Source organism: Marmota monax, unplaced genomic scaffold (genome assembly GCF_021218885.2).
Source record: "Marmota monax isolate L192 unplaced genomic scaffold, Marmota_monax_Labrador192_F-V1.1 WCK01_AAM20220418_F8-fsc00344, whole genome shotgun sequence".
In the NCBI taxonomy this organism is placed as follows: domain Eukaryota; kingdom Metazoa; phylum Chordata; class Mammalia; order Rodentia; family Sciuridae; genus Marmota; species Marmota monax.
Genome location: NW_026692430.1, coordinates 972,362 through 998,769, shown reverse-complemented (window position 1 = coordinate 998,769; position 26,408 = coordinate 972,362). Strand labels below are relative to the sequence as shown.

At 36.1% G+C, this 26,408-nt stretch overlaps 1 protein-coding gene across 2 annotated transcripts; it reads right to left on the bottom strand.

Annotated features, from left to right (window-relative positions):
• Window positions 1-272: 272 nt before the first annotated feature.
• On the bottom strand, window positions 273-26,295 carry LOC124091747 (frizzled-3). 2 transcript variants are annotated; one of them, XM_046442940.2, is made up of 4 exons: window positions 26,181-26,295; window positions 16,109-16,640; window positions 6,137-6,333; window positions 273-1,340 (listed from the first exon to the last, which is right to left on the bottom strand). In XM_046442940.2, exons 2-4 carry the CDS (start codon window positions 16,295-16,297, stop codon window positions 302-304), a joined length of 1,425 nt encoding a protein of 474 aa, XP_046298896.2. In that variant the 5' UTR covers window positions 16,298-16,640; window positions 26,181-26,295; the 3' UTR covers window positions 273-301. The 2 variants fall into 2 exon arrangements, with proteins under 2 accessions (XP_046298896.2, XP_058434776.1); XM_058578793.1 differs by lacking the exon at window positions 26,181-26,295 and adding an exon at window positions 18,787-19,013.
• Between the last annotated feature and the right edge of the window lie 113 nt (window positions 26,296-26,408).

Here is a 26,408-nt window from a genome sequence, read left to right as displayed (position 1 = left end):
TCCATCTACAACTAAAAAAAAAAAAAGTTAAAAAAAGCCCTTAGCTTAGAAATGTAAATCATCTTTTAAAATGAAGATGTCTATGCAAACATGCATATTATGTATTTACAATATATTTGTTAATTATCTCCATTTTAAATTTCAAAATGTATACCACAATGAAACTCATTATTCCTTATAATTAAAATAGACTAGTAAAAAAATAAGTTGAAGATTCATGATGAGTTTTTAAGAAACAGCCAAATTAGCTCTTCATAGTAACATGCCTTCTTCTTACTTTTACTATTACACATTCTGAAATTTATAACAAGGTTTCCCTTACCTGATATGGACAAGGAATGTGATATTCTCTGCAGCGTTCTTGTATCCATGTTGTTTCCCAGATGCCACGGTAAGCTTGCTCATAAAAGTAGCATCCAATTACAACCAAGAGTGGTACCAGATAAAGAATGCTGAAAACACCAATCCGGATCATAAACTTCACTAATTTATCTTGGTTCTCCTTTTCTAATGGAATCTCAATTCGAACTCTGTTCAGAGATATAATGCCAGCTAAAAGGAGAGAAACCCCAACCACCACATACAGGCAGAGGGGAGCAAGAACAAAATATCTCAATGCATCAACATCGTAGAGGCCAACAAAACACACGCCACTAATATTGTCACCTTCAATTTTATTCATCGCTAAAAGGATGATAGTCAGAGTTCCAGGAATGCCCCATGCACTGGCATGAAATAGCAGTGCTTTCTTCTCGATGGCTTCACTACCCCACTTTGGCACAGCTGCTAAAAACCATGTGATGGTAAGAATTACCCACCACACACTGCCAGCCATTGTGAAAAAATAGAGTACCATAAAAAGCATGGTACAGGCTTTATTATGAGATCCTTGTGTCACTGTGGAAGCCTTATACTGTGCAGGACTGGATGCATTGCAGGCTACTCGGTCCTCAAGCAAAAACCCAATGAAGAAAATTAATGATACCATCATGTAGCAGACTGCATAAAATATAATAGGTCTTTCAGGATAGCGGAATCTTGTGACATCAATCAAAAAAGTTAAAAAAGTAAACAACGTTGCAGAGAGGCAAATGATTGAAATCAATCCTATGAAATAGCGGGCAAACGACAGTTCTTCTCTCCTGAAGTACATATTTGGACAAGGAGGTGAACAATCACGCACGTGTAAAAAAGAATAACCAAGATCAGGATCAATTTTCAACTCCCGGGGACACCAAAAACCATAATCTCTCTGCACTGCCACTGGAGCTCCTTCAGTTGGATCTCCATCTAGATTCAGATCCACAAGTCGAGGATATGGCTCATCACAATCTGGAAACCTAAAAAAACACAAGATGAGAACCAATTTTATTTACAGGGAAATGTACTGCCTCCTAACAATTTGGATTTCCAAATTTAGAACCCATGACTTAGTTATTCCTATGTCCTTGGAGGGCAATTGTGGAAGTATCAATAAAGTAAATGGTGGTTATCTTGTTCATGGACCAATGAATCAGACATACCTGACCGCCCCCCCCCACAAAAAAAGACATGATTTTAAACTTAAATTTGTTTTACCTTCAAAATCAGTACTAATAAACAGCAAAATGCAGCTATATTATGAATAGTACAGAGTATTTAGGACACAGTTAAGACTGAATGATTGGCAAGTTTGGGGCCATCCTGGGCAATTCACAAAGACCCTGTTTCAAAATAAATAAAAAGGCTGGGCATAATGGTGCATGCCTGTAATTTCAGAGGCTCAGAATGCTGAGGCAGGAGGACTGCAAGTTCAAAGCCAATCTCAGAAGTTTAGCAACACCATAAGCAACTCAGCAAGACCCTGTCTCTAAATAAAATATTTTTTAAAAAAGGGCTGGGGATGTGGCTCAGTGGTTAAGCATCCCTAAAGTTAATCCCTGGTACAAAAAATTAAAAATACATAAATAAATAGAAATTAAAAGGGCTGGGGATGTAGCTCAGTGGTAGAGTGCTTGCCTACTACATGTGAGGCCCTGGGATCAATCCCCAGTTTAAAAAAAAAGAAAGAAAGAAAGAAAGAAAAAAATCCTTGCAAGTGGTTAAGTTTTTAGATCTTCTCTTTCCATTTCACATTCACTCTCTGCTTATCCTATTAACTAATTAAAGGGCTTCTAAGGTCTCTAATGTCACCTAGTTCTTTCCTACCATCCCCGATTTCTCCCTAATCCCCTGTAGTCTCTAATTCAGTTATTTTCACACTTCTATGCATATAAGAAAAACTTGGGGATTTTTAAAAATGCAAATTCTTAATCTCTACCACCACAAATCATATTTCAGAATGCTTGTGATTAAGGTTCAGAAATCTATATTTTAATAAGTTTTCAAAGAAAAATGATCCACACACTTGATCCTCACACTGGCTGACAGACAAAACTTCTGTGACTAAGGACAACATTCCCATGAATTCCCTTCCTCTTCAAATTTTTTTGCCTTCAGACTCCCAATTACTGGCGATTTACTGTCTCATATGCATCAAATAGTTTCCAAGAAACTGTCACTAATGTAAAGTTTGGCAAATACTTTCATAATCATTGTTGATTAACATCTTAAAATCCTTTATTTTCTAATACAAACTATTTTCTTTTAAAAAAAATTTTTTTTTGTAGTTGTACACAATAAGTTTTATTTATTTTTATGTGGTGCTGGGGATCGAACCCAGGGCCCTGCACATGCGAGGTGAGTGCTCTACCGCTGAGCCACAACTTCAGCCCCACAAACTATTTTTTTCATGGGACTTGGAATTATAGGGTAATATTACAGAAGTTTGTTGTATCAAGTATATATTGATGTAGTATGCTGTAGCTAAGATAAACAAAACCAGGCCCTCCATCTTTGAGTTTAGAAAGAGACACAAACTTATATAAACACCACAAAATATACCAGTGTAATACATGAGATAATCAAAATCTATAGGATGTATAGAAGACCAGGATTAATTGGATCAGGGGAAAGGGTTTAATTAAAGACTTCAGAGAGCAAGTACCTCATGCAGGCTTTTGAATTAGCACCTCCCAGTATCAACAGCATGCCAATCAGTATTCTAGGAAGCAAATGCAAGCAAAGGAATGGATGCTTGACCAGGATGTGTTTTGTATCAATGAATGGCTTGTTACAGATGAGGTTAGAGAGGTATGCACATTGTAAAAATATGTGTGTATGCATGCTGATATAAAATTTACAACCATACAAAGTAAAGCTATTTATTTTCTACAGGTATATTTGTATCCACAAATGGTCAAGGAAATATATAAACTAGGACATCTCATAGGCACCTCAATCTTTAACCCTTCTAATATCAAACACTTGACTTCCATGCCTCAGGTTTCCTCATCCACAGTAAGTGGTGATTCCATTTTTCCTGTTGCCTTGGGGTTATCCTCGAAGTCCCTTCTTTCATTTACGTCACAATCTACCAGTAATTTCTGTCACTACTTTGCAATATATCCAGAATCTGACCAGTTCTCTTGTCCTCCACTGCTACTACCTAGTCTGAGACATCAGTACCACTTACTTAGACTTCTGGGGGCCATGTCCAAATTCCTCATTTCTACATGACAGCCAGAGCAAAATTTTTTTTTCTTTATTGACAGTGCTGAGGATCAAACCCAGGGCCTCCAGCATACTAGGTGAGTGTCTACCACTGAGTTGCATCCCCAGCCCCAGAGTGAACCTTTAAAGAAAAGCAACTTAAAAGTCCATAATCATGACTCTTCTGCTCAAAACCTCCTGGTTTCTCATCTCATTCAGAGTCAAATCCAAATTCCCTAGCAGCTATTATAGATCCTTAATCCCCAAACTTCTGATCTTATTTCCTTCCATTCTCCCTCACTCACCTGGCTCCAGCCTCTTTGGTCTTCTATTCTCTGAATTTTCTAAGCATGCTTCCAACTTCAGAGCCTCTGCACTTGCTACTGTTTCCTCTGCTCAGACTGTCAGATATCTGTATCATTTGTTCTCTCATTCATTTAGGTCCTTGGTCTAAAGCCTCCTTATCATAAGGCCTTCCCCTGAAGTCTACTTACCAACACCACCAGAATTTTAGCTCCATAAATACAGGGACTTAATTTTTGTTCATGGCTAATTTTCAACATTAGAATAGTGTCTGGCACACCAAGACATTCACTTAATATTTGTTGCACTAATGACATTAATTGAATATATTCATATAACCCTAATGCAAGTAATCAAAAAGATAACTAGGAGGAGTAAGGAAGACAGATTTGAGCTATATGAAAAAGGGGGCAGGGAGATCAGTTAGAATAGAATGAATTTTTAAAATAAACTAAAACAAATAAAGCCAGAAAAGTAATGAGAATAAGATATATGAAAACAGATAAAAGCAACAAAATTTATAACTGATTACATGTGGGGGTTGAAGTCAATGAAGGAAGAACAGAAAATGACTTCCAGGTTATTAAAAACAAAAAAGTGCCCAGAAATAAAATTTCAGGCATGCTGAAATGGAGATATGAGGCAAATTTGGATTACGATTTGCAACTGCTGATGGATATGCAAGTTTGGAACTTAGGAGGGAGACATCACGGTTACAGATACAGGTTTAAGAGTCAACAGCATACAAATAAAAGTTTAAAATTAGTGAAATTAGTTTCCAGAGAAAGCTGTAGAATCAAATAAAACAAGAGATAAAATTTGGGAAGCACCAATGTGCAAGTGACAGAAAGAGGAAGAAGATATAAGAAAGAAATTGAGAAGGACTCGTTTGAGATATAGCAGATCACACAAGATGGTCTAAATAATTTTCAGGAAAGCAGGATAGGCAGAGGTTGAGGGGAAGAAAGGTGAGATATGGGCTTGAAGTAAGCAATATAGATTTGGCACAGGTGTTAGAGGGGAAATGAACAGAAATTTTACAGACAAAGAGATATAGCTACAAAAATCAAATAGAATTGCTGTGGCTTGAGAATCATTAAGTAGATATCATAATTAACTTATAAAAATTGATTAGATCAGTCCATTTCCATATCTGAACAATCTCAAATGGAAAGAATGAGCTGAAATTGCAAACAAAAGTGCTATTTCAATATACAGATGACAAAGTTTAAGTGAAATAAAGAAATGAATGAGATTAGGAAGGACGCTATTTAGAATAAAAAATAAAAAGTCTGAGAATGTCCATAAAATTGAAGAATGGTGCTATGGCCTAAATGTCTCCCCAAAATCATGCACTGAAACTTAAACCCCACTGAGGTGGAGCCTTTGGGGGAAGTGATTAAGTCACAAAGGCAGAGCCCTCATGGATTCATGCCCTCAAAAAAAAAAGTTTGCCCCTCTTGCTCTGTTGACCTGCCATACCAGCACACCAGCTATTGCTAGATCACAAACACAATTACTTTTAAAAATGAAAGAGAAATCAGTATTGCTCTTAACAAAAACCTGGGAACAACACAAATGACAACAGGTGGCTAAATAGCTACAGTATATTACAAAGTCAACTATAGAATATTAGCTTTTAATTAGCTGTTAAGAGGAATGAACCAGACCAACAGATACAGATAGATACATGAAAAAAAAAAAAAAAGTATGTTGTTTGTGGATAGGTATATAATGTACTAAGTATAAAACCAAACGTAGAAATGCTTAACAACAAATTCACCCCTGGGAAGGAAGAAGGGTATGAGGTCAAGAGAATTACCAATAAAGAACCTCCAAATGTACCTACACTGTTTAACTTCTTAAATCTGAAATAAACATTACAAAATGTTAATACTGGACAAAGTTAGATAATCACAGGTACATAGGATTTCATCTTATTATTTTTTATACTTGAACTATTTCAGAATACAACAGGATACAACATTGTTCTAATGTTTACTCATACAAAACTATAAGAATGTTTAATAATCCTCAAATGTTTAGAAAATGCTTAGAAACACACTGCTGCATAATAACCAATGGAAGTCTATGATTTTCTTTCTTTTTTTTTAAATTTATTTATTTATTTATTTTTAGTTTTCAGTGAACACAGCATCTTTGTTTTTATGTGGTGCTGAGGATCGAACCTGGGCCTCACGCACGCCAGGCGAGCGCGCGCTACCGCTTGAGCCACATCCCCAGCCCTCTATGATTTTCATACCTGCTGCATTCCATATCTTCAGGCCAAGGGACACCAAACATCTCCATGAGCTTCGAACACTCACTATAGGCCCGCTGACACAGCCTACGACAGGGAAGTGTGACACGTCCATATTCCATACAAATAGGAGCATAGAGTGCACAGAGAAATGGCCGGAAATCCCGAGAACAATCCAGATTCACCATTGGGTGGAATGGCTATGAAAATAAAATTGAATAATTAGATAAAGAACTGTATAGAAGTTAAAGCTTTTATAATATTTCAACTTTCATTTTTACTCATCTTGAAAAAAAGATTATTAAAAACTTCTAAAGAGGAGTTTTGATTTTGTTTAAATAAAACCCTTTTAACTCTACCCCTGAAAATTCTGATTTGGTTAAGTCTGAGGTATACACCAGAATATATTTTTCAATTAATATACATTAAATGGAAAGAGAGGACAAGCACTAAAAGAAGAAAAAAGAGGGAAAAGGCAAGAAGTTATACACAGTGTTTATTTGCGATCCTCCTGCAGCCTCCTGAGTCACTGAGATTATTAGCATGCACCACGCCTGACTTAACTTAAAATTTATCAAAGATTTCATTATGAAACTATAAAAATTTTTTTAAAAAAGAGAAAATCTTCAAGACCTAGGGGAAGGTGAAGGGTTCTTAGAAATGAAACCAAAACCATAATTCATAATTTAAAAACAAATTTGGTAGACTGGACTTCATTAGAATTGAAAACTTTTATTCTCCTAAAGACCATGTTAAAAGGATGAAAAGGCAAGTTATGAACTGGAATAAACTATTTCCAAATCTTATATGATATCAAAGATTTGTATACAGAATATATAAAGAACCCTCAAGACTCAAATTAAAAAAAAAAAAAAAGATCCACTTGGAAAATGAGTAAAAGATGGATATATGAATGACATATAAACACCTAGATATGTTCAATATCATTAGACATTAGAATAATGCAAATTAAAACCACATGATATATTATTACAGAGGAAATTTTTAAAAATTAGTTATAATACCAAATAGTGGAAAGAAAGCAGATCTCTCATATATTACTGATGGGAATGTAAAATGTTATGACCACTATGGAACACAGTTAAAACAATTTCTTAAAAACCCAAACATATGCTTACCATACAATCCACCAATCACATTCCTGATCATTTCCCAGAGAAATGAAAAGTTATGTTCATACAAAAACCTGTCCACAAATATTCATTGCAGCTTTATTTGTAATAGCAAACTGCTAGAAACAACCCAAGTGTCCTTCAGTGGGTAAATGGTTAAACTAATTGTGGCACATCTGTAAAATGGAATATTATTCAGCAATTAAAAGCAAAAACTTGAGACATGTGACAACTTGAATGGATATAAAAAGCATTATACTAAGAGAAAGAAGCCAATCTCAAAAGACATCCTTTGAATATGATCTCCAAAAAGCATGCTAGAAAATTATCATTGTTACAGGATTAAGACATGGGCCTTTTAAGAGGTGAGTAGGCTCTGCACGTTCTGCCCTCATGAAAGGATTTATGCTGTTACTGTTAAGTTATTGCAGGACTGGTTCCTTATAAAAGAATGAGTTTGACCCCCTTTCACAAATACGTGTGTACCTGTTCTCTCACTGCCCCTTTTTGACCTTCCACTTCTGCCGTGGCATAAACATAGCAAGAAGACTCTCACCAGATGTCAGCACATTGATCTTGGACTTCCCAGACTCCAGGACCATGAAAAAATAAATTCTTCTTTATAAATTACTCAGCCTCTGTTATAGCAGCACAAAATGGCCCAAGACACAAGTATACAACATTCTTGATATGACAAAATTTAGAGAGGAAGAACAGATTAGTGGTTGATGGGATTAGGAAAGGGGAAGAAAAAAGAGGAAGCACGAGAGTGTTCCTTGGAGGTGACAGAACACTCTGTATCTTTATTACAGCAGTAGCTACAGAAATCTATGCATGTGCTAAAATGATAATGACCAGAACTGTACATGTACACACACACGCACACACACAATTATACACAGACAATAAAAACACCTAAAAACTGATGAAATGCGATAAGGTCTATAAACAGAATCAATTTCCTGGTTTTGATGGTATATTATAGTTACATAAAATGGTAAGAATGGGGCAGGAAACAGACAAGGGTACAGAGAATGTCTGTACTATTTTTGAAACTTCTGGTGAATCCAAAATTATTTCAAAATCAAAAGTTGAAGAGACATTACATTCACATGCTGATATATGTACATAATTCATTTACTTATGCACATGAATGATTTCAGTCTTCAACTTGTTTGGTACTACCAATTTGTAAAATATCAAACAATAAGATATCATGATGTTAATATGTTAACCAAACTTCCATCTGGGAACCCCATCATGAATTACAAAATTGCCATAAATGACTATTTTGTGCTGCATGCACTGAGCCTAAAGCTACGAGTTTATGCTTTTGCTAATTACTAGCTTAAAGTACTTTGGGCTGTATCTTAGCATTTACTGACACTGTAGGACAGGAATTGCTGAAAAAGCCTTATACGCTTACCTCATTTCAAATCAATCAGCTAAAGTTCTCTTTTTCTTACAATTCCATAAGGGATACTATTAAAACTAATCTCATTCTATGATACACATGTAGAAAATAAGGCATAGAAACTTTGGCATTCTTATCCAGTCCTTATACTTAACCAATTTGTTCTACTTAACTTACATTTTAGTTTTCTCTTAAAAAGCAAAACAAAACATAAACCTCAAAATCGTAATGCTGGGTAAAAGAAACCAGACAAAAATGTAGATGCTATAATTCCATTTATATAAAACTCTAGAAAATGAAAACTAATTCATAATGACAGAAAACAGATCACTGATTTGCTTTGGAACAGTGAGCAGAAAGAAGGATGGACTACAAAGGAACATAAGGAAGCTTTTGACGTGGCAGAAATGTTCTGTACTTTGTGGTGGTGGTATCACATGCTTGGTCAAAAACTCATGGAAGTGAACACTTTAAGAGTGCAGCTTATCATGTACACACCTCAACAAAGCTGTATATAAAAACAAATCAAAATTAATACTTTTCAAATAAGCAAATTGCCTTGATTTTAACTTTACCAACAATTTTAAACCACAACAAAATCAAAATTAAATTGGTAACCTGGACACTTAAAAGTCAATAACAAGTACATAACATAAAGAATACTATTAAAGTTCTATGAAGTAGAAGAGAACTTTAGCTGATTGAATTTTAAAGGTTCTTACTATTTCCCTAAACAGTAATACTTTTGTTCAATAAATCAAGACCAGGGTATAAGAAGTTTACAAACTAGAAAGTAACTTTCTAAAATTAAATTTCTGGTTTCTACAACAAAGGTGCACTACATGGAACCTTGCATTCTTTGTTCAAATTCAAATCAACCAAGCCTTTGTGCTCCCATTCATTCTTCTTTCAAATTTCCATTCCTGTTACCATAGAAACCTGCTAGCTGACAAACCTCCAAGCATAGCAACAACCCAAGCTTAGGAAGGGGTGTGAAAAGGGGACAGAGTCAAAGGCCAAAATTTGACTCAAGAGAATCAGAATTCCAACCTTTGTCACTTTACAAAGGGTATGGTAACCATGGAAACTGCACCCTACTGAGTTTGGGAATATTATGACTAAATTCACTAACTGAGAAATCGAATGTGGAATTGCCTTGAAAATTAAAAAATGGTATTCATAGCTATTTCAGATTCAAATTAGAGTAAGAAATTATTTGAAAACAACTTTTTAGAATGACTTTAAGCAAATAAAATAAAAGCTTAAAAACTCCCTTTCTGGAACAATAGTCTCTAATGAAAAAAGGTCTAAAACTTTATTACTTTGCATCTACAAAATAATCCTCTAATCTTAGAATTTTTTTTCCTAACCTTAATTTTTAAGTGTCCTATGACAGTGTGTAAGTACTTTCCAAAAGTCTTTCAGTGAGTTGGTTTGTAGAATTCACCACTATCACAGGAACTATTCACCTTCATACTCAGTCCATAAATTTGACTTTTTTTAGGAAGTAAACTTTTAATATTTCCAATATCATGGAGAATCCTAAATTATGGCATGTCTTTTTTTTTATATAGATTTATCCCCAGCCCATTATTTAATCAATTAATAGGTTTATTTTTTTTAAGAGAGAGAGAGAGAATTTTAATATTTATTTTTTAGTTTTTCGGCAGACACAACATCTTTGTTTGTATATGGTGCTGAGGATCGAACCTGGGCCACACGCATGCCAGGCGAGCACGCTACCGCTTGAGTCACATCCCCAGCCCATATGGCATGTCTTAAAAATAAAACTTTGCAAACCGAATTTCACTACTTCTAATAATTTAATTTAAAACAAGTATTTTTGCTGGAGACAGTGGTATATATCTATAATCCCACAGTCTCAGGAGGCTGAGTCAGGAAGATCCCAAGGTCAAGGGCAGCTTCAGCAACTCAGCAAAACCCTCATCAACTTAGCATGACACCATTTCAAAATAAAAAAATAAATAGTGCTGGGGATGTAGCTGAGTGGTTAAGTAAAGCACCCCTGGATTTGATACCCAGTACCAATAAAGATAAAAATAAATTAAAAATAAGGAAAATTTTTTTTAATATTTTTTATTTTTTAGTTGTAGTTGGACACAATACCTTTATTTCACTTGTTTATTTTTGTATGTGGTGCTGAGGATCAAACCCAGGGTCTCGCACGTGCGAGGCAAGCGCTCTACCACTGAGCCACAATCCCAGCCCAGGCAAATTATTTTTAAGGTAATTCCTTTAAACTGATTTGTCACACTAAAAAAATGAATAAAAATGTTCAAAAGCTGATTTTTTTCCCCCCTAAAATCAGGTGCAAATAATTCTCCACTACTTGTGGAGTACATTTTTTCAATTTAGAAACAACTTCATTCTGGTTGGTTTACTCTGATCACAAAACAGGCTTCTAAAGACCCTTCAGAGTTAAGGAATGTAGCTCAGAGATAGAGTGCTTGCCCAGAATGCTCAGTATACCCAGAATTATTGTTACACGAGGTACATTATACTAGTCTCTTAAAAAATAAACAACAAACCCTATCTGAATTTTAAAGTCCAATTGACCATCTACAACTTAAAGCCTCCACATGATCCTTCTCTTTGAAAGCACTTCATGCCTTTTTTTTTTAATATTTTTTTTTTTAGAGAGAGAGAATTTTTTAATATTTATTTTTCAGTTTTTGGCGGACACAACATCCTTGTTTGTATGTGGTGCTGAGGATTGAGCCCACTTCATGCCTTTTGTAACACCAAGTTCTTCCTTACACTACAGTCATTCAATCAAAATATATTTAATGAATACTATGTCTTAGGCGCTGCCCTGAAAGAGGAACAAAACAGGACAGTTCAAATTTTTAAAACTAAAACGTCCTTACTAATATTAGTGTTTTAAAAGCACAATGTATGGGCTAGGGGTGAAATTAAGTATAGAGCACATGTTTATTAGCCTGTACTAGGCCCTTGGTTCAATCTCCAGCACCAGCTGTGTAGTGGTGGGGTGGAGATGGGGAAGCACAATATGTTTCATACAGAAAAATAAGAAAAAGCCACTAGAAGGTAGGGCTGTAACTCAGTGGTAGAGCATTTGCCTAGCATGCATGAGGCTTGGGTAAAATCTCCAATACTGAAAAATGAAAAAGAAAGAAAAAGAAAATACGAACATTAAATGAAGAACATAGCAAACACAAACTGTTAATTCAGAAATAACCACAGTTGGTCTTAATGGAAATCCTACCAGATCACTTACTCTACATGAACATGAATATACTTTTTTCAACAAAACCAGAATGATACACACACTTGGATACCCAAGTGTATGTGTGTGTGTGTGTGTGTGTGTGTGTGTGTTGGTACCAGGGACTGAACCCAGAAGCTCTTCAACACTGAGCCACATCCTCAGACCTCATTATAAAATTATTTTCAGAGAAGATCTCAATAAATTGTTTAGGACCTCTCTTAAGTTGCTGAGGCTGGCTTTGAACTTGCTATTCTCCTGCCTCAGCATCCTATACTACTGGGATTAAAGGCACCCCTAACCTGGCTACCATTGACTTTTCTTCTTATTATTATTTTTTAATATTTTTTTTAGTTGTAGATGGACATAACATTTTTATTTTTATTTATTTATTTTTATATGGTGCTGAGGATTGAATCCAGGACCTCGCGCTTGCTAGGCAAGCACTCTACCTACCACTGAGCTATAAACCCAGCCTCTACCATTGACTCTTTTTTTTTTTTTTAAGAGAATTTTAATATTTATTTTTTAGTTTTTGGCGGACACAACATCTTTGTTTGTATGTGATGCTGAGGCTCGAACCCGGGCCGCACACATGCCAGGAGAGCGCGCTACCGCTTGAGCCACATCCCCAGCCCTACCATTGACTATTTTTTTAAAAAACATTTTTTTAGTTGTAGATGGGCTCAATACCTTTATTTAGAAAATTGAACTTAGTGCCTCACACATGCAAAGTAAGCACTCTACCACTGAGCCACAACCCCAGTCCACCACTGACTCTAAACAGTGAATTGAGTACAAAAGAATTTTGACATAAGCCTAGAGAAGGGAAAATTCTGTTCTGTTGTTCCTTTATTTAATTATACCAGTTATAAATGCAAACACAATGCTGAAAGCTTCAAGTCACTTTGAAAAATAAGAAAAAGTGACATACTAGTGTTCACAAACATGTAGTAACTTAGTATTATAATAACATCACCATCCTCATCAAACTTCTATTTCTAACCCCATAAGATTAAGAGTTTAAGTATAACACAATCTTGACCACCGTCACCTCTAAAGGATTTACAGTGAAATTAATTCAAACATTTATTTAGCATCTATTATGTGTGAGGCTCTATGTTAAGCATTTACTATGTGTAAGTCTCTATATTAAATACTAGAGATAGAAAGATGAACATGGACAAGCTCTGCTTCCAAAAAGTTGAAATTCTACTAGGAAGAATAAAAATATAAAAAAATTCTAACATAATAATGCACACATCAGAACAGGGGTACATATAAAGCATACTGGTAAGTGTGGAGGAAAGAACCATAGACTTTGAACATCCTAGGTTTCAAAGAAGCAACAACAAAAACAGGTTTTGAAAAGTAAGTGAGAGATCACCAACAGGAATACTGGAATAGCTTTCATGGCAAAGACAGCATTTACAAAAACTTGGTAGGTTCAAGTAATGCTAAGACATTCTGTGCAATTGTGATGAACAGCTTCTGAAGAGAATGATAAGGCTAGGAGAAAAAGTGAGAGTTAACTTGTGAACATCTATCATGCTTTCATCTTCTGGGTAGGCACTGCTGTTTTAAAAAATAATTTTCATATATCTCATTTGGTACTTGTAATCAATTTCAATTTAATGGGTTGATACTTAACCCTATTTAACTATGTCCCACTTTCAACTCAAAGAAAGTACAGATTAGGAATCCATTTAAACAATGTGAGAAGATCCAACCTCTTGTGAATAATCAAGTCTAAAATAATTCAGATTTTATAATTTCTCTCATTCTTGGTATGCCTAGCTTACTGTTCCAGATGGGCTTAAAGCCTGGGCTTGCTAATGCTATAGCTAGGGAACTATCTTTCAGTTTATCTAGTCTCCAGTGAGCTGGGACTGTTTGCTCTAATTACTTGCTCCTGATAAAAGTTAGTAGACATATCCAAAGTTCCAAGATCAGCAGAGAGAGAGATGAAGAGGTGTCATCAGCAGCTATGCACATGTCGTGCTGTCCAAAGAGTTTCCATGTCTTTTGCTATTACAGAAACTTTACACTCTTAAACTGTTTTAGGATTCTTTTCTTCCTATCAGGGGCATCATGATCCTAATATGACAACCATGCAATAAGCAAGTATCTCCAGCACTGCTTCAAATCATTGGAAATTTTCTCTTAGAAACTACTGCCCCCTTAGGAGCTCTCCTCACACTGCAAAATCTAGTTTGAAATTCAAACAGAGGCATCCACTGCCCATAAAAAATCTAGACTTTTTTGAGCATATGTGAGAAGAGGTAGAGAACGCCTACCAGACCATCATTATGAATGCCCCATGAACCTACAACTAAAGATACAAGTTCATTTAGAAAAAGAATTTGGAATAGAATTTACATTTGCAGATCACCTATTGTGTACTATGTGTTGTGCTACTTCATAAATCACAGTTGTTATTATTGCCTTTCACATATTAAGAAAACAAGGTTCAAGAATGTTTAGTAACTTGTCCAAAGTCTTAAGCTTACTGCACAGCAGAGCTAAAAGTTGATCGCAAGTTAGTATAAAAGCTAGGGGCTAGGGTTGTGGCTCAGTAGTAGAGCTCTTGCCTAGCACGTGTGAGGCACTGGGTTCAATTCTCAGCACCGCATATAAATAAATGAATAAAATAAAGGTCTACCAACATCTAAAAAATAAATAAGAAAAAAAAAAAAACAGCTTCATGCCTAGTTTCTTACTACCCTATTTGCTTTACAAAAGTTATAACTTACAATGATACTAGAAACAAAGGTATTTCTAACTCAATTTTTGGGGGAGAAAAATCTATAACTTTAATACATAACAAAGACTACCATGGCTGGAGCTAATTTTCTGTATTTAACCAATACCCCCTTGTCACATAACCTAACCTGACAATCTATACCAAATCTCTCTGTTCACCAGTTAGACCTTATGTAGTCAGAGGAAGAGCAGAAAATATTTTCTAAAACATCTTCAAGTATTTTGAATATATAAGAGATGCCCCTCACACTGCAAAATCTATGAATAATAATCTACAAAATTTCCCAGATTTATTTTAATCTACTTTGAAATAACATTTGACTTTTATTATACAATGAAAAATTCCAAAACGTGTACGCTGCATTTGCTGAAAGCACAGTGCAAATGGATTAAAGGCAAAAGTATAAGACATTCTCTCTAAATTATACTATCTATATAGCATATTAATATGAGAATATGGAAAAATGGCAAAAACTATCATAGAGTATTTACAGTACTTTATAGATGTATTTTTATTTTACATTACAAAAGCCTGAGTGATCTTATTTTATAAAGAAAGAAACTATGGTGGGAAAATTCATATTAACTTGTAACACTGCTAGAAAATAGTGAAGCTGTAATTCAAACCTATGTTGTCTAACTCCAAAGCTCCTTACCACCACTGTTTACTGCCTCCCAGTTCTTACCTGGCACATATATCTGTGTCCTCAATTCTAAAACCATTACAGAGTCACAAACACATATTTAAACCTATCATTAACTACAACCATTAATTTGTCAGTTTCTAAAGTAAAATCATTAAGAAATGCCTAAAAATTACTATTAAAAAATTCAAATAAGACAAAAATTTCTCATAAAATCTGAGAAATCAATAACAGAAAATCCATATAACAAATTTTTTTTAATTGAGAGTTGTTCTTACACTGATATGAACATGGTATGACCAGGAAATCATCTTGAATATTTAAAAAAACTCAATGATTGTTAAGTTTAAAGGCAGAACAAAAGAACTCATTCTTTAAAAAAAAATCACATTATATTCAATACTTAATGACTTAACTATGCATGTTATTATAATATGCTCTTTATCTGAAGTTTTTATTAGCCAAATAAGAGGGATGATAAGAGGGATGTAATCATGTTATAACTTAGACAATTTTAAACTTCTGAATGACTATTATCTCCCATATTCTAGTGTTTCAAATTTCTTTGTAAAAGTATAATGTCTGGAAAGTAAATCTGGAGTAGCATTCCTATATAGGAATTCTTCAATCCATCAGACTGAACCAAAATTTATAAATTTTTATATGCACATGAAATAGTTTAAAATAGCATATTTTCCTATTATTCATCAAACACATTAGATGACAGGGTAATATCATTTTCTGAGATATGTTAAAGGACAGATCAAGTCTTACCTCCATTGCTAAAGCTGCTGTCTGTTGGTCATAATGATTCAGAAGGTTAGGCATGAAGGTAGTGTTATAAGGCAAATCCTGGCACATCCTCAACGTAATAGGTTCACAAGAAAACAAACTGTGCCCACTTATATGCCCCACAAACATAGTCAAGAGCCAAAGAGAGAAGACCATCCAACTCATAGCCATTCTTCCTTGATCTGAATGAAATTCAGATGATCAGGCCTACTCAGTATGTATTTTAGATCAATATACACCTGCAGGTCTCAGCTTGAAAGTACTTCTTCTATATCTTACTGTTAAGTTCTTCAAAAGTTAAATACTCTTTGTACCATCAGAGGTTTGTTAGCTTGGTCTCACAAAAGGCATTTGTTTTTGGTTTCACAACACAGGCAAATGACATCATCTTGTCTCTTCTTTTCGTTTTATTACATAGGGCACATTTGGCCAACATATCAAGTTGATCAACCACATTCCCAAATCACAGATTCCATCTTAGGAGAAGAGCTATTTCTTCCTTTGATTGAAATATCTGAAAGAATTATTTAAAAAATGGGAGAAATTAGTCACTTCCTCTCAAAATATTGTGCACTTAACATTAAAATGTTTGTTTAGACATCATACTGATCTAATAGATAAAATCACGGGTACCTCACAAAAATACAATATAGCTTTTCTACTTTATCATTTGTGCTATAGATATGCTAAAACTGTCCTCAAATAGCATTTAACAAACAAATTTGATTTTCTTCCTTCAGTTGCTTATAGAAACACATGGTTTAACTTCTTGTCCATAGAGGCGATCTTTCATTTGTCTCAAGATATAACGGATTCACTTTAAAAAATTCTTATGCATTTGTCCTAAGTTTTATTTAAACATTTGTTGTAACCTAAATAATTGAATTTAAAATTTATTATGTGTTTTAATCATTAATAGTACAGTTTTTACATGAACTGATTTGGCAGAAGGGATCTGTGAAAGGTTTGAAAAATAAAACAAAAGATAAATTTAAGCCTCTTATAACTATGTGAACATAACATATCATTTAACGTCTATGAACCCATAATTTTTCTTCCTGGAAATGTTCCACCACCACTTTTCTTACAAGATGATATATGAGTGAATTATGAGATAATGCATGCAAAAGTACTTTATAAATAGTAAAACATTATAAAACATTAGGTATTTTTATTACTGAATTACAGTTGATTAAGATGCTACCTCTCGGGCTGGGGATGTGGCTCAAGCGGTAGCACACTTGCCTGGCATGCGTGCGGCCCGGGTTCAATCCTCAGCACCACATATAAACAAAGATGTTGTGTCCGCCAAAAACTAAAAAATAAATATTAAAATTCTCTCTCTAAAAAAAAAAAAAGATGCTACCTCTATCAACCAATAATGAACTGACAAATAGAAGGTTCTAAAAGTAATATGAGTAATTTTCTCAACACTATATCATCTTTTTAGATAGCACAAAAATTTAAAACCAGAGATACAGACCTTGAATTACAAACATTTAATGAACAGCCATTACACACGGCCAGGCTCCAGAGAACAGAAATCATCCCTAAAATAGGAATGATTCCCAGTTATCATTTCCACTGAGCTTTAGAATCTCTTGACTTTGCCTCTACTTTCCCAAGGTGACAATACATGTGATGCTCAACTGGTGCTGAAAACAATGTGCATGGAGCAAGTGTGGTATGAAAAAAGCATATTCTAAGCTATTCACATTTGATTTGGTTTAGCAATGATGCTAACTTTGTTTTCATTAAATTTTGTTTCTTATGCACTGGATATTCTTGTGTTTCTTATAGGCAGCCAAAGTTAAGAAAAGATGAGAAATTCAGATTCAGATATTCCTAGAGACTCAGGTTAACAGGACAACTAAAATACTAACTCAAATAGCCATGAGAGCTTACAATTTGAGACCTAAAAACCAGCTTAGCTTGAGCAGTGAAAGAATTTGTCCTTCAGCACTGATTATCAATGCTTGGGACCTCTGTATCGCCAGCTCCAGGTAGAAAAGTATTTGGAGAAAACAAAACAGTGGCTCAATCTTCCAAATTTCTAGAAGATGGTCTTAAATGATGGAAGGGAAAAGGAAGTCTTTGGTCTCTAGAATTAGATACACTAAGGTTGTTTAAGGTCCTGCTCAAAAAGTCTAAATCTCTTTATACTTTAAGCCAGAGATTTCTGTGACAGATTCTTGGTCTTTTTTTTTTTTCTTTCTCTCCTTTAAGATAATCCCAGAAATGTTGAGATCTGGCTACAGAAAAACTGATATTAAACATAAAAACATGTTTAAGCTTAATTACCTCGAAGCATGGTACTGATTATGCATATTATTAATTGTCAAATAATTGTTGAAAGCTTTATTTGATTATAGATTAAAACATCTATGTAAGTTCAGTCTTTGTAGTTTATTGCCTGTGCAGCATGTTTATCTACTTGCAAGTAAAAAAAAAAAAAATTAAGGGAACATTGCTCCCTATTGGCTATAAATACTACAAAACCAAGAATTTCAACATTTCATTTAAACTAGTCTCTTTTTTAAGCATTTATGGGTTCATATGGTTAAAAGAAGACTAATTACATAAAATTTGAGGAAGAAATTAAGTAATACCTTTTTGCATTTTTAAAACCACATGAAATACGTCCTTATTCTTCTACTTACTTCATTTATTTTACTTGATTTCTTCTCAATTATTCCTTTTGCCTTACTTGTAAGCGATGCTTCTGACCTTCTTCTTCTTTTTTAAAATATTTTTTTAGTTGTAGATGGACACATTCCTTTATTTATTTTTATGTGGTGCTGAGAATCGAAGCCAGTGCCTCACACATGCTAGGCAAATATGCTCTACCACTGAGCCACAATCCCAGCCCAGCTTCATGTGGGCTTATGTGTTTCCTTATGTATTACAATGTCCAAATCACTTACATAAAAATGCTTTTTAGAATTTCTTTTATTTTTTAACTTATATATTTTATTTTTTAGTTTTTAGTACTAGGTATTAAATCCAGGGGCACTATTACTGACCCTTTCTTAAAAATTTTTATTTTGAGACAAAATTGTCCAGGCTGGCCTTGAACTTGTGATCTTCTTGCCTCAGCCTTCAAATAGCTGGGATTACAGGGATGCACCACTGCACCCAGTTTCAAAATACTTTTGCAAATCTTTAAAACTACAGAAAGACAATAATCTTAATATGGTAAGACTGTAGTTCATGATTATTACAAAGGGGTGGAGGGAACAGTGGAATGCAGTGAGAAAAAAGCAAATAGGCAGATTAAAGATCTTAGTAAAGAATTTTCATTACATTAATACATTAATAATAAAGAATGCAAGCATGAGATAATGTTTTTTTGCTAATCAAATGGGCAAAAATAAACACAATACAGGAGAGAGTATAAGGAAAAGAAATTTTCAACTACTTTCAAAAGCAATGTAAATTAATTGACACTTTAAGAAATGACTACTTATATTAAAAGTACTTAAAATGTACATAATTTGATTCAGCAAATCTATTTTATAATTTATTCTAAGAAGATAAACACATGAGTATAAGCTGAGCATGGCGGCACATGCCTATAATCCCAGTGGCTCAGGAGGCTGAGACAGGAGAATCACAAGTTCAAAGTCAGCCTCAGTAACTGGCGAGGCGCTAAGGAACTCAGTGAGACGTCTCTAATAAAATACAAATAGGGCTGGGGATATGGCCCAGTAATCAAGTACCTGGAGTTCAATCCCTGGTACCAAAAAAAAAACAAACAAACAAAAAAAAAAACCCAAACACACGAGTGCACGATGCGAAATTAAATTTTATCATAACACTGTTTACAACAAAAACTGTAAACAGGGGCTGGGGTTGTGGCTCAGCGGTACAGCGCTTGCCTAGAGCGTGTGAGGTCCTGGGTTTGATCCTCAGCACTGCATAAAAATAAATAAATAAAACAAAGGTATTAAAAGTAAACAACCTTAGAGTCTACCAATAAGGAATTAACCAAGGGCTGGGGATATGGCTCAAGCGGTAGTGCACTCGCCTGGCATGCGTGTGGCCTGGGTTCGATCCTCAGCACCACGTACAAACAAAGATGTTGTGTCCGCTGAAAAATAAATAAATATTAAAAATTCTCTCTCTCTCTCAAAAAAAAAAAAAAAAAGGAATTAACCAAATAAATTATGTTATAATTGCATAATAGAATATTATATAGTTACTAAAAATAAAGAGCCTGACTGCAGTATGTTATTTAATATGAGCAAGGTCTTATGTTAAATCCCCAGCACTAGTACTCCCCAACAAAAAAGATAGACCTATATTTATTGACATGATAATATTATGACAATGAGTAAAAAATAAATAAAAAGTAGTTTACAAAACATATATATACATGTACATATATACATATAAAACCCATTTTGTTAGAAAAATATGTGCATGGACTATAATAAAACTATTTCAATTATTTAAAAATAATATACAGTAGAATGAATGTGCATATATGATTACATGACCAGTGTAATTTTATATCATGTACAATCAGAAGAATGAGAGGTTATAGTCCGTTTATGTATGATATGTCAAAATGCATTCTAATGTCATGCATAACTAATTAGAACAAATAAAAAATTTTACCTGAATAATATAAATGCTCTATGTAATTTTATAAAAGAATCCATGTTACATTATTTCATATATGGAATAATTAACTGCAAAATCTATAAATGTGTTCTGACTAGCTGACAAGAATAAATACTAGCTGAATAGATTATTGGTTGCTAATTAAAGCCATAAGCCAAGGTACACACTACCTGTCCTACTATGGGTAATAAGCAAAATTGTGATGATCAATTCAGTATGATTCAAAACTTTTATTTTTCAACACTGGAAAAAAGTCAGATCACCTATTAACTAAATCAAATGGAATACACATTATTAAAAACTTCTCATACATATTTCAAATTGTTCCTCAATAACATAATGAAATAACTGCTTCTAATGAGGATTATATGAGTATGCCACTTTTCCTAAGGGATGGTCATCCATGAAAAAGCTCTAAATTAAAGTTCCAGACCTATAAGACACAGAGAAGATTCTGGACCCAAAAAGATCTTGCCAAAATATAGCAACTCATTAATAGCTGTTTAGGGCTTTCTTACTGATATTATCATATTCTTAAATTTCGGAAATCTGTAGCATTTCAATTGAATAAAGGGACCTACTGGGTTAATAAAACCCAAGCGAACAATTTCAGGCATCAAGGGCCAGGCAAAAATGAATGCTATAAACCAGGTAAGGTGGTATATGCCTCAAATCCCAGCAATTGGGAGGCTGAGGCAGGAGGATCACAAATTCAAGGCCAGCCTTAGCAACTCATCATGACCTTCAACAACTTACCAAGACCCTATCTCAAAATTAAAAGTAAAAAGAGGTAAGGATGTAACTCAGTGAGTAAAGTGCCCTTGGGTTCAATACCCCAGCACACCCCACCCCACCCCCCCAAAAAAGAAAAGAAAAAGTGAATGCTGTGACAATAATTGGTCATGAACTAGCTATGGAAAAAGAGACATTTTTACTTCTCCACAGAACAATATAAAATATGTTGAAAACTATTAAGTTACTTGGTTAACATCACATCAGAAAATAAAAAGGACTACAGTTGGGCATGTAGCTCAGAGGTATAGGGGCTTGTCTAGAACGTACAAATCCCTGGGATTATTTCCCATCGCAGTGAGGGGAGAGAAAGAAAGAAAAAAAAAAAGAAACGACTAGATACTTTAAACCTATGTGTTCCTATTTTTATGAATGTTAACATCAGGAATCTGATATTCCCCAATTATCTATCAGTTTTCTTTTGATGATTAAAAAGTAAAAGCTCCATATTGGTCAAATTATATTATTATGTTTTATGCATGAACAAATATATAACAACAAATCTCATCATTATGTGCAGCTATAAAGCAATTTGTGCACCAATAAAAAAAAAATGGGGAAAAAGAAAACCCTTAAAATAAGATCAGCTAAATATTTGTCCTGAAGGACAGCAATAAATGCAACTTTGGAAGACCATCTTCCAGGGTGGCAACAAAGCCATACCCAAAGAACTCATGTGGGAAAAGCAAGAGGTAGCAACTGTGAAGGGGAAAGCAGGCTGAATCCCCGAAGAAACTATGAGAAAAGTGGACCCTAAGGGTACGTCAAGGATGTCTGGCAACAAAAGACTATGTTCAGCAAGGCTATTTCAACAACAATTTCTTTAAAGAAAGGGACCCATTTCATCATTCTTGGTTTAGATTTCATTTTCCTGACACCCTGTAAATACAGGTAAAATTTTTCATTTTTAATTCAGAAATATCAGCCAAAGTTTGTCTCAAAGTAAATGTTGAATTCACAATAGCTACCATGGGAAAAGGAAAGATATTGTCTTTCAGACAGGTTTTCTAAGAATGCATTACAAGGATTGGCAATGACTACCTCTAAATAATAGTTTCTTCTCTGAAGGATTTTATTGTCTTATTAGAAAGTTTACATAGCTTCATTACTTAATTCATAGAATGTAGATTCCTATTAATCTCACAGTGAATATTCTTTTCTGACCTACCTACTACACTTAATTTTTGAAGTCCATCTTGTCATCTGATTACAACAATCTAATTTTTCAATCCCCATGAAAAACAAATACATTTAAGATTCAGAATTAAAATAAATGGTATGCACCAAAATGCAGTCCCATTTACAAATTATTAAATGCAAAGACTGAAGACAGCATAGGAGCTTTTAAAATTAATCTGAAAATAAACTAAGTTAAAAGATGGATAGATTGGGCTGGGGATGTGGCTCAAGCGGTAGCGCGCTCGCCTGGCATGCGTGCGGCCCGGGTTCGATCCTCAGCACCACATACAAACAAAGATGTTGTGTCTGCTGAAAACTAAAAAATAAATAAATAAATATTTAAAAAAAAAAAAAAAAAAAAAAAAAGATGGATAGATTCTGGTCTAAAAAAAAAAGGGTTGAAATTCTAGCCCAGCTTCCTTTGCAATTAAAATCTGTTCATCAGAAAATTCTTAGAATTTTCATTAGAAAGTATCAAGTCCCTGCTTCCTCCTCCTTAGCAAGGTTGGACGGTTTGTATGCCCTGCTTAAAAAAGTATTTCAGTTAAGATAACATTTGAGGATCAGATTTTTTTGTTATGCTTAGTTGCCCAGTTATAGTCATCTCATATTTCATTTGCAATGCATTTCTTGGGGCACCAAACTTTCAATAGTTTACCAAACTTTCACTAGTTCTCAGTATAATTAACTAGAACGCCAAATGAGGGAATTCCTTTTTGTCACAATAGTTAAAACTCTTTCCTAGCCAGTAAAGAGCTGTTACTCTTCAAACATTTATTCATACCCTTAAGAAATACCACTTCTGAAAACCTTATTTTCTTTTCTCAAAACTTGGATGAGCATCTTTTCACCAATCTAGACTGAAAAATTTCTCCAGTGTGTATTTTTTAAAATATTTTTTTTAGTTGTAGATGGACACAATATCTTTATTTTTATTTATTTAGTGTGGTGCTGAGGATGGAATCCAGGGCCTCACTCTACCACTGAGCCACAATCCCAGCCCTCCAGTATGTATTTTTGAAGTCATTTTTAAAAATATGCCTTATTGCTTTTTTTGTACAGAGCTGTAGCTTTAAGCAGCCATAATTCTAGAGTTTGGGCGGGGGTAAAAACAAAAAAACAAAAACCTTGAGGATAACGCCATTCTCCCCTACTAAAGAGGTTTTCGGCCTCCTGTCTCCTGAAGAAAATAAAGTCAATAACAATCTTACATCAATGAACCAACAGCTCAAGATGTTTTGAGTATAAAATCTTATATTTTTACTAACTAATATGAAATGTAAATTGGGTAGATAATTTTTCTGTAGGTCAAGTGGGAAACAGACAACCTATTGTGAGCAAAAAAAAAACTCTCTCCTTCCCCAATGATAAAGCTTTCACATTATACTACACAAAGAATGTGCACTTGGCTCTTAAATTCTTGTCAACCCTCACTACTTCAAGTATCTCAATCACGAAATCCCCCCTCCAAAAAAATCCACCTAAATAACTCAAAGCACACAATAAAGCTCAAAGAAATATAGTAGAAGATGAGAAAAGGAATGAAAGCACCTAAGATTCCATGGTCCTTTCTTCTCCTTTTATCAACAGGACAGTGTTACAGCTTTGAGAAAGTGATGGAGATAGAAAATATTAGTAGTGGATGAGGAAAAAGAAGTAAGAAGAAAAAGAGGGTATGATGGTAGGCATTATTAACAATTTACTTATTTTCTTAATAGCTTCAAAGCTTTGGGGGCTTGGGGGGGAGCATGTTATTTTACTAATAAGAGAAGGGCTGTTTTTTGCTTATATTTTATCTTAGGTCCACAGAGTCAAGCTTTTACACCTACTTCTTTCCTAACTGAAAGATTCCTAACAATCTTTTTAGCTTTATTCTGTGGTTTGGTAGTTCAAGTAGATGTTTTTGTTTCCTGGAGGAAAAGGATTATATTGATTTGCTTAAAAGCAAAGGTGGAAGGATTATCGTCAGGAGTACCTCCTTTATAATAACAGAACTAAGGATTTATCTATTTCTTTCCAGCCTAGAATGCGACCAACATACCACTAAGGGATTAAAAAAAAAAAAAAAAAAAGCTGAGGAGGGAGGTAACATCCTCCATGTCAGCTGGGTCTTTGTTTCCTTTCTCCTATGTATTGGTTTTGCAAAGTAACCCATTCCGGTTATAAATATTCCAGGTCTATCAAAACCACTTTTCTAACACAAAATTGTTTGAAGTAAGGTGTGATATCGTACACTTGGGATCCCAGCGACTCCAGAGGCCGAGGCAGGAGGATCACAAGTTGGAGGCCAGCCTGGGGCAACTCAACTAGACACTGTCTTAAAAAATAAAAACTTTAAAGGGGGGGGGGGGGGGCTAGGAATGTTGGTTATCGGGAAAGTGCCTGCCTAGCAGGTATGAGTCCCTGAGTTCAATCCCCAATACAGTTTCAAAAAAAGATTTTGTTAGAATACTTGTACATGCAGTTGGTCTGCTCTGCTGCTGCAGCTACCTAAATTTCAAAAGGAAGCCAAAATTCAAACCCTCATTTTACAGTGGATAAAACCCCGACCTTCTTCATAATATTTTTCAAGTTTATATCTGCTCCTCCGCCTGGAAAAAAAAATGGCATGCACTTTTGTTTCTTTTAATCCCTTTCTAGAAAAAGAAAAGGCAAAAAGCCCTCTTTCTCTTACAGGAGGAGGCAGCTAACCCCCAGACTCTAAGATACCAAAGGACTCTAGGATGATGTTTACGTTTCTGGAATGACACAAGTCCACTTCAGGCTGCTCGCTCGGCGCCTTTATTTCGGAGGCCATGTGTTCCTGACCCAGCGGCACCCACCCCGGGGCAAACGCACCGCCGTGCCAGGGGCACCCGGGAGGCACGGGGGGCACAGACTTTGCAAACTGGTGGCTGGGAGGGACAACTTTTCGGCTCGGGACAGAATGGTCGGCCCCGAGCTAAGGCGAGCGGGGCCGGGCAAGAGCGACGGCGCGACGGCGCGCCGGGCGGGCGGGCGGCGCGGGGCGCATTGTCCTCCCGCCGACGCCCCCGCGGCGCCGGGCACAGGAGCCGCTCGCTCGGCCGGCCTCCGGCGCTGGACGGCGGGGTGCTGCGAGCCGCCGCGTCCCCACTCGCACAGGTTGCCCGGCGCCCGCGGGGCGGACCGGGTGGACCGCCTCCCGGGGCAGCCCCGGCTCAGCCCCCAGCCCCAAACTCCGCGCCGCGACCCCGGCCCGCCGCGGCCCGGCCGGCCGCAGGAAGCCGCCCCGACGCCCGCCACGGCCCGGCGCCCACGGCTTTTGTTTTGGCCGCGACAAGAATAACGATCCCTGAGGAGGAGGCGCCGGGCTGCAGGAGGCTCCTCGGCAGGGTTTGGCGGAGCAGCCCCCGCAGCCGCGGAGCCTCCTGGTCCGGCGCTCTCGCCGCTGCCCTTCCCGCCCACCCAGTCCCGGGCACCGTCGCCGAGGGCTCACCTCAGATCCGGGCGCCGGGCTCCAAAGGGCTGCGGCGCCGGCCGTCCCTCAGGTACCCCGAGCGGCCGAGGACCGCCGGCGCGCGCCTCAGAGCGACCGCGAGCTTTGGCGAGCGCCGGGGCGCGCGGACCGGCAGCGAGAGCGCGCGCACTCACGGCGCAGGCGCGCCGCGCACGCTCGGCCGGGCCTCGGTTCTGGAGCGCGGCTGTGGAGCTGGTCGCGCGCGGG

What these genes read in the sequence shown, in the direction of transcription:
- LOC124091747 (XM_046442940.2), bottom strand. Translation starts at nt 16,297, where the DNA reads ATGGCTATGAGTTGGATGGTCTTCTCTCTTTGGCTCTTGACTATGTTT. An exon ending in CAGCAGCTTTAGCAATGGAG is followed by an intron (nt 6,334 to 16,108) that starts GTAAGACTTGAT and finishes TTATTTTCATAG; the next exon opens with CCATTCCACCCAATGGTGAA. An exon ending in GAAGATATGGAATGCAGCAG is followed by an intron (nt 1,341 to 6,136) that starts GTATGAAAATCA and finishes GTGTTTTTTTAG; the next exon opens with GTTTCCAGATTGTGATGAGC.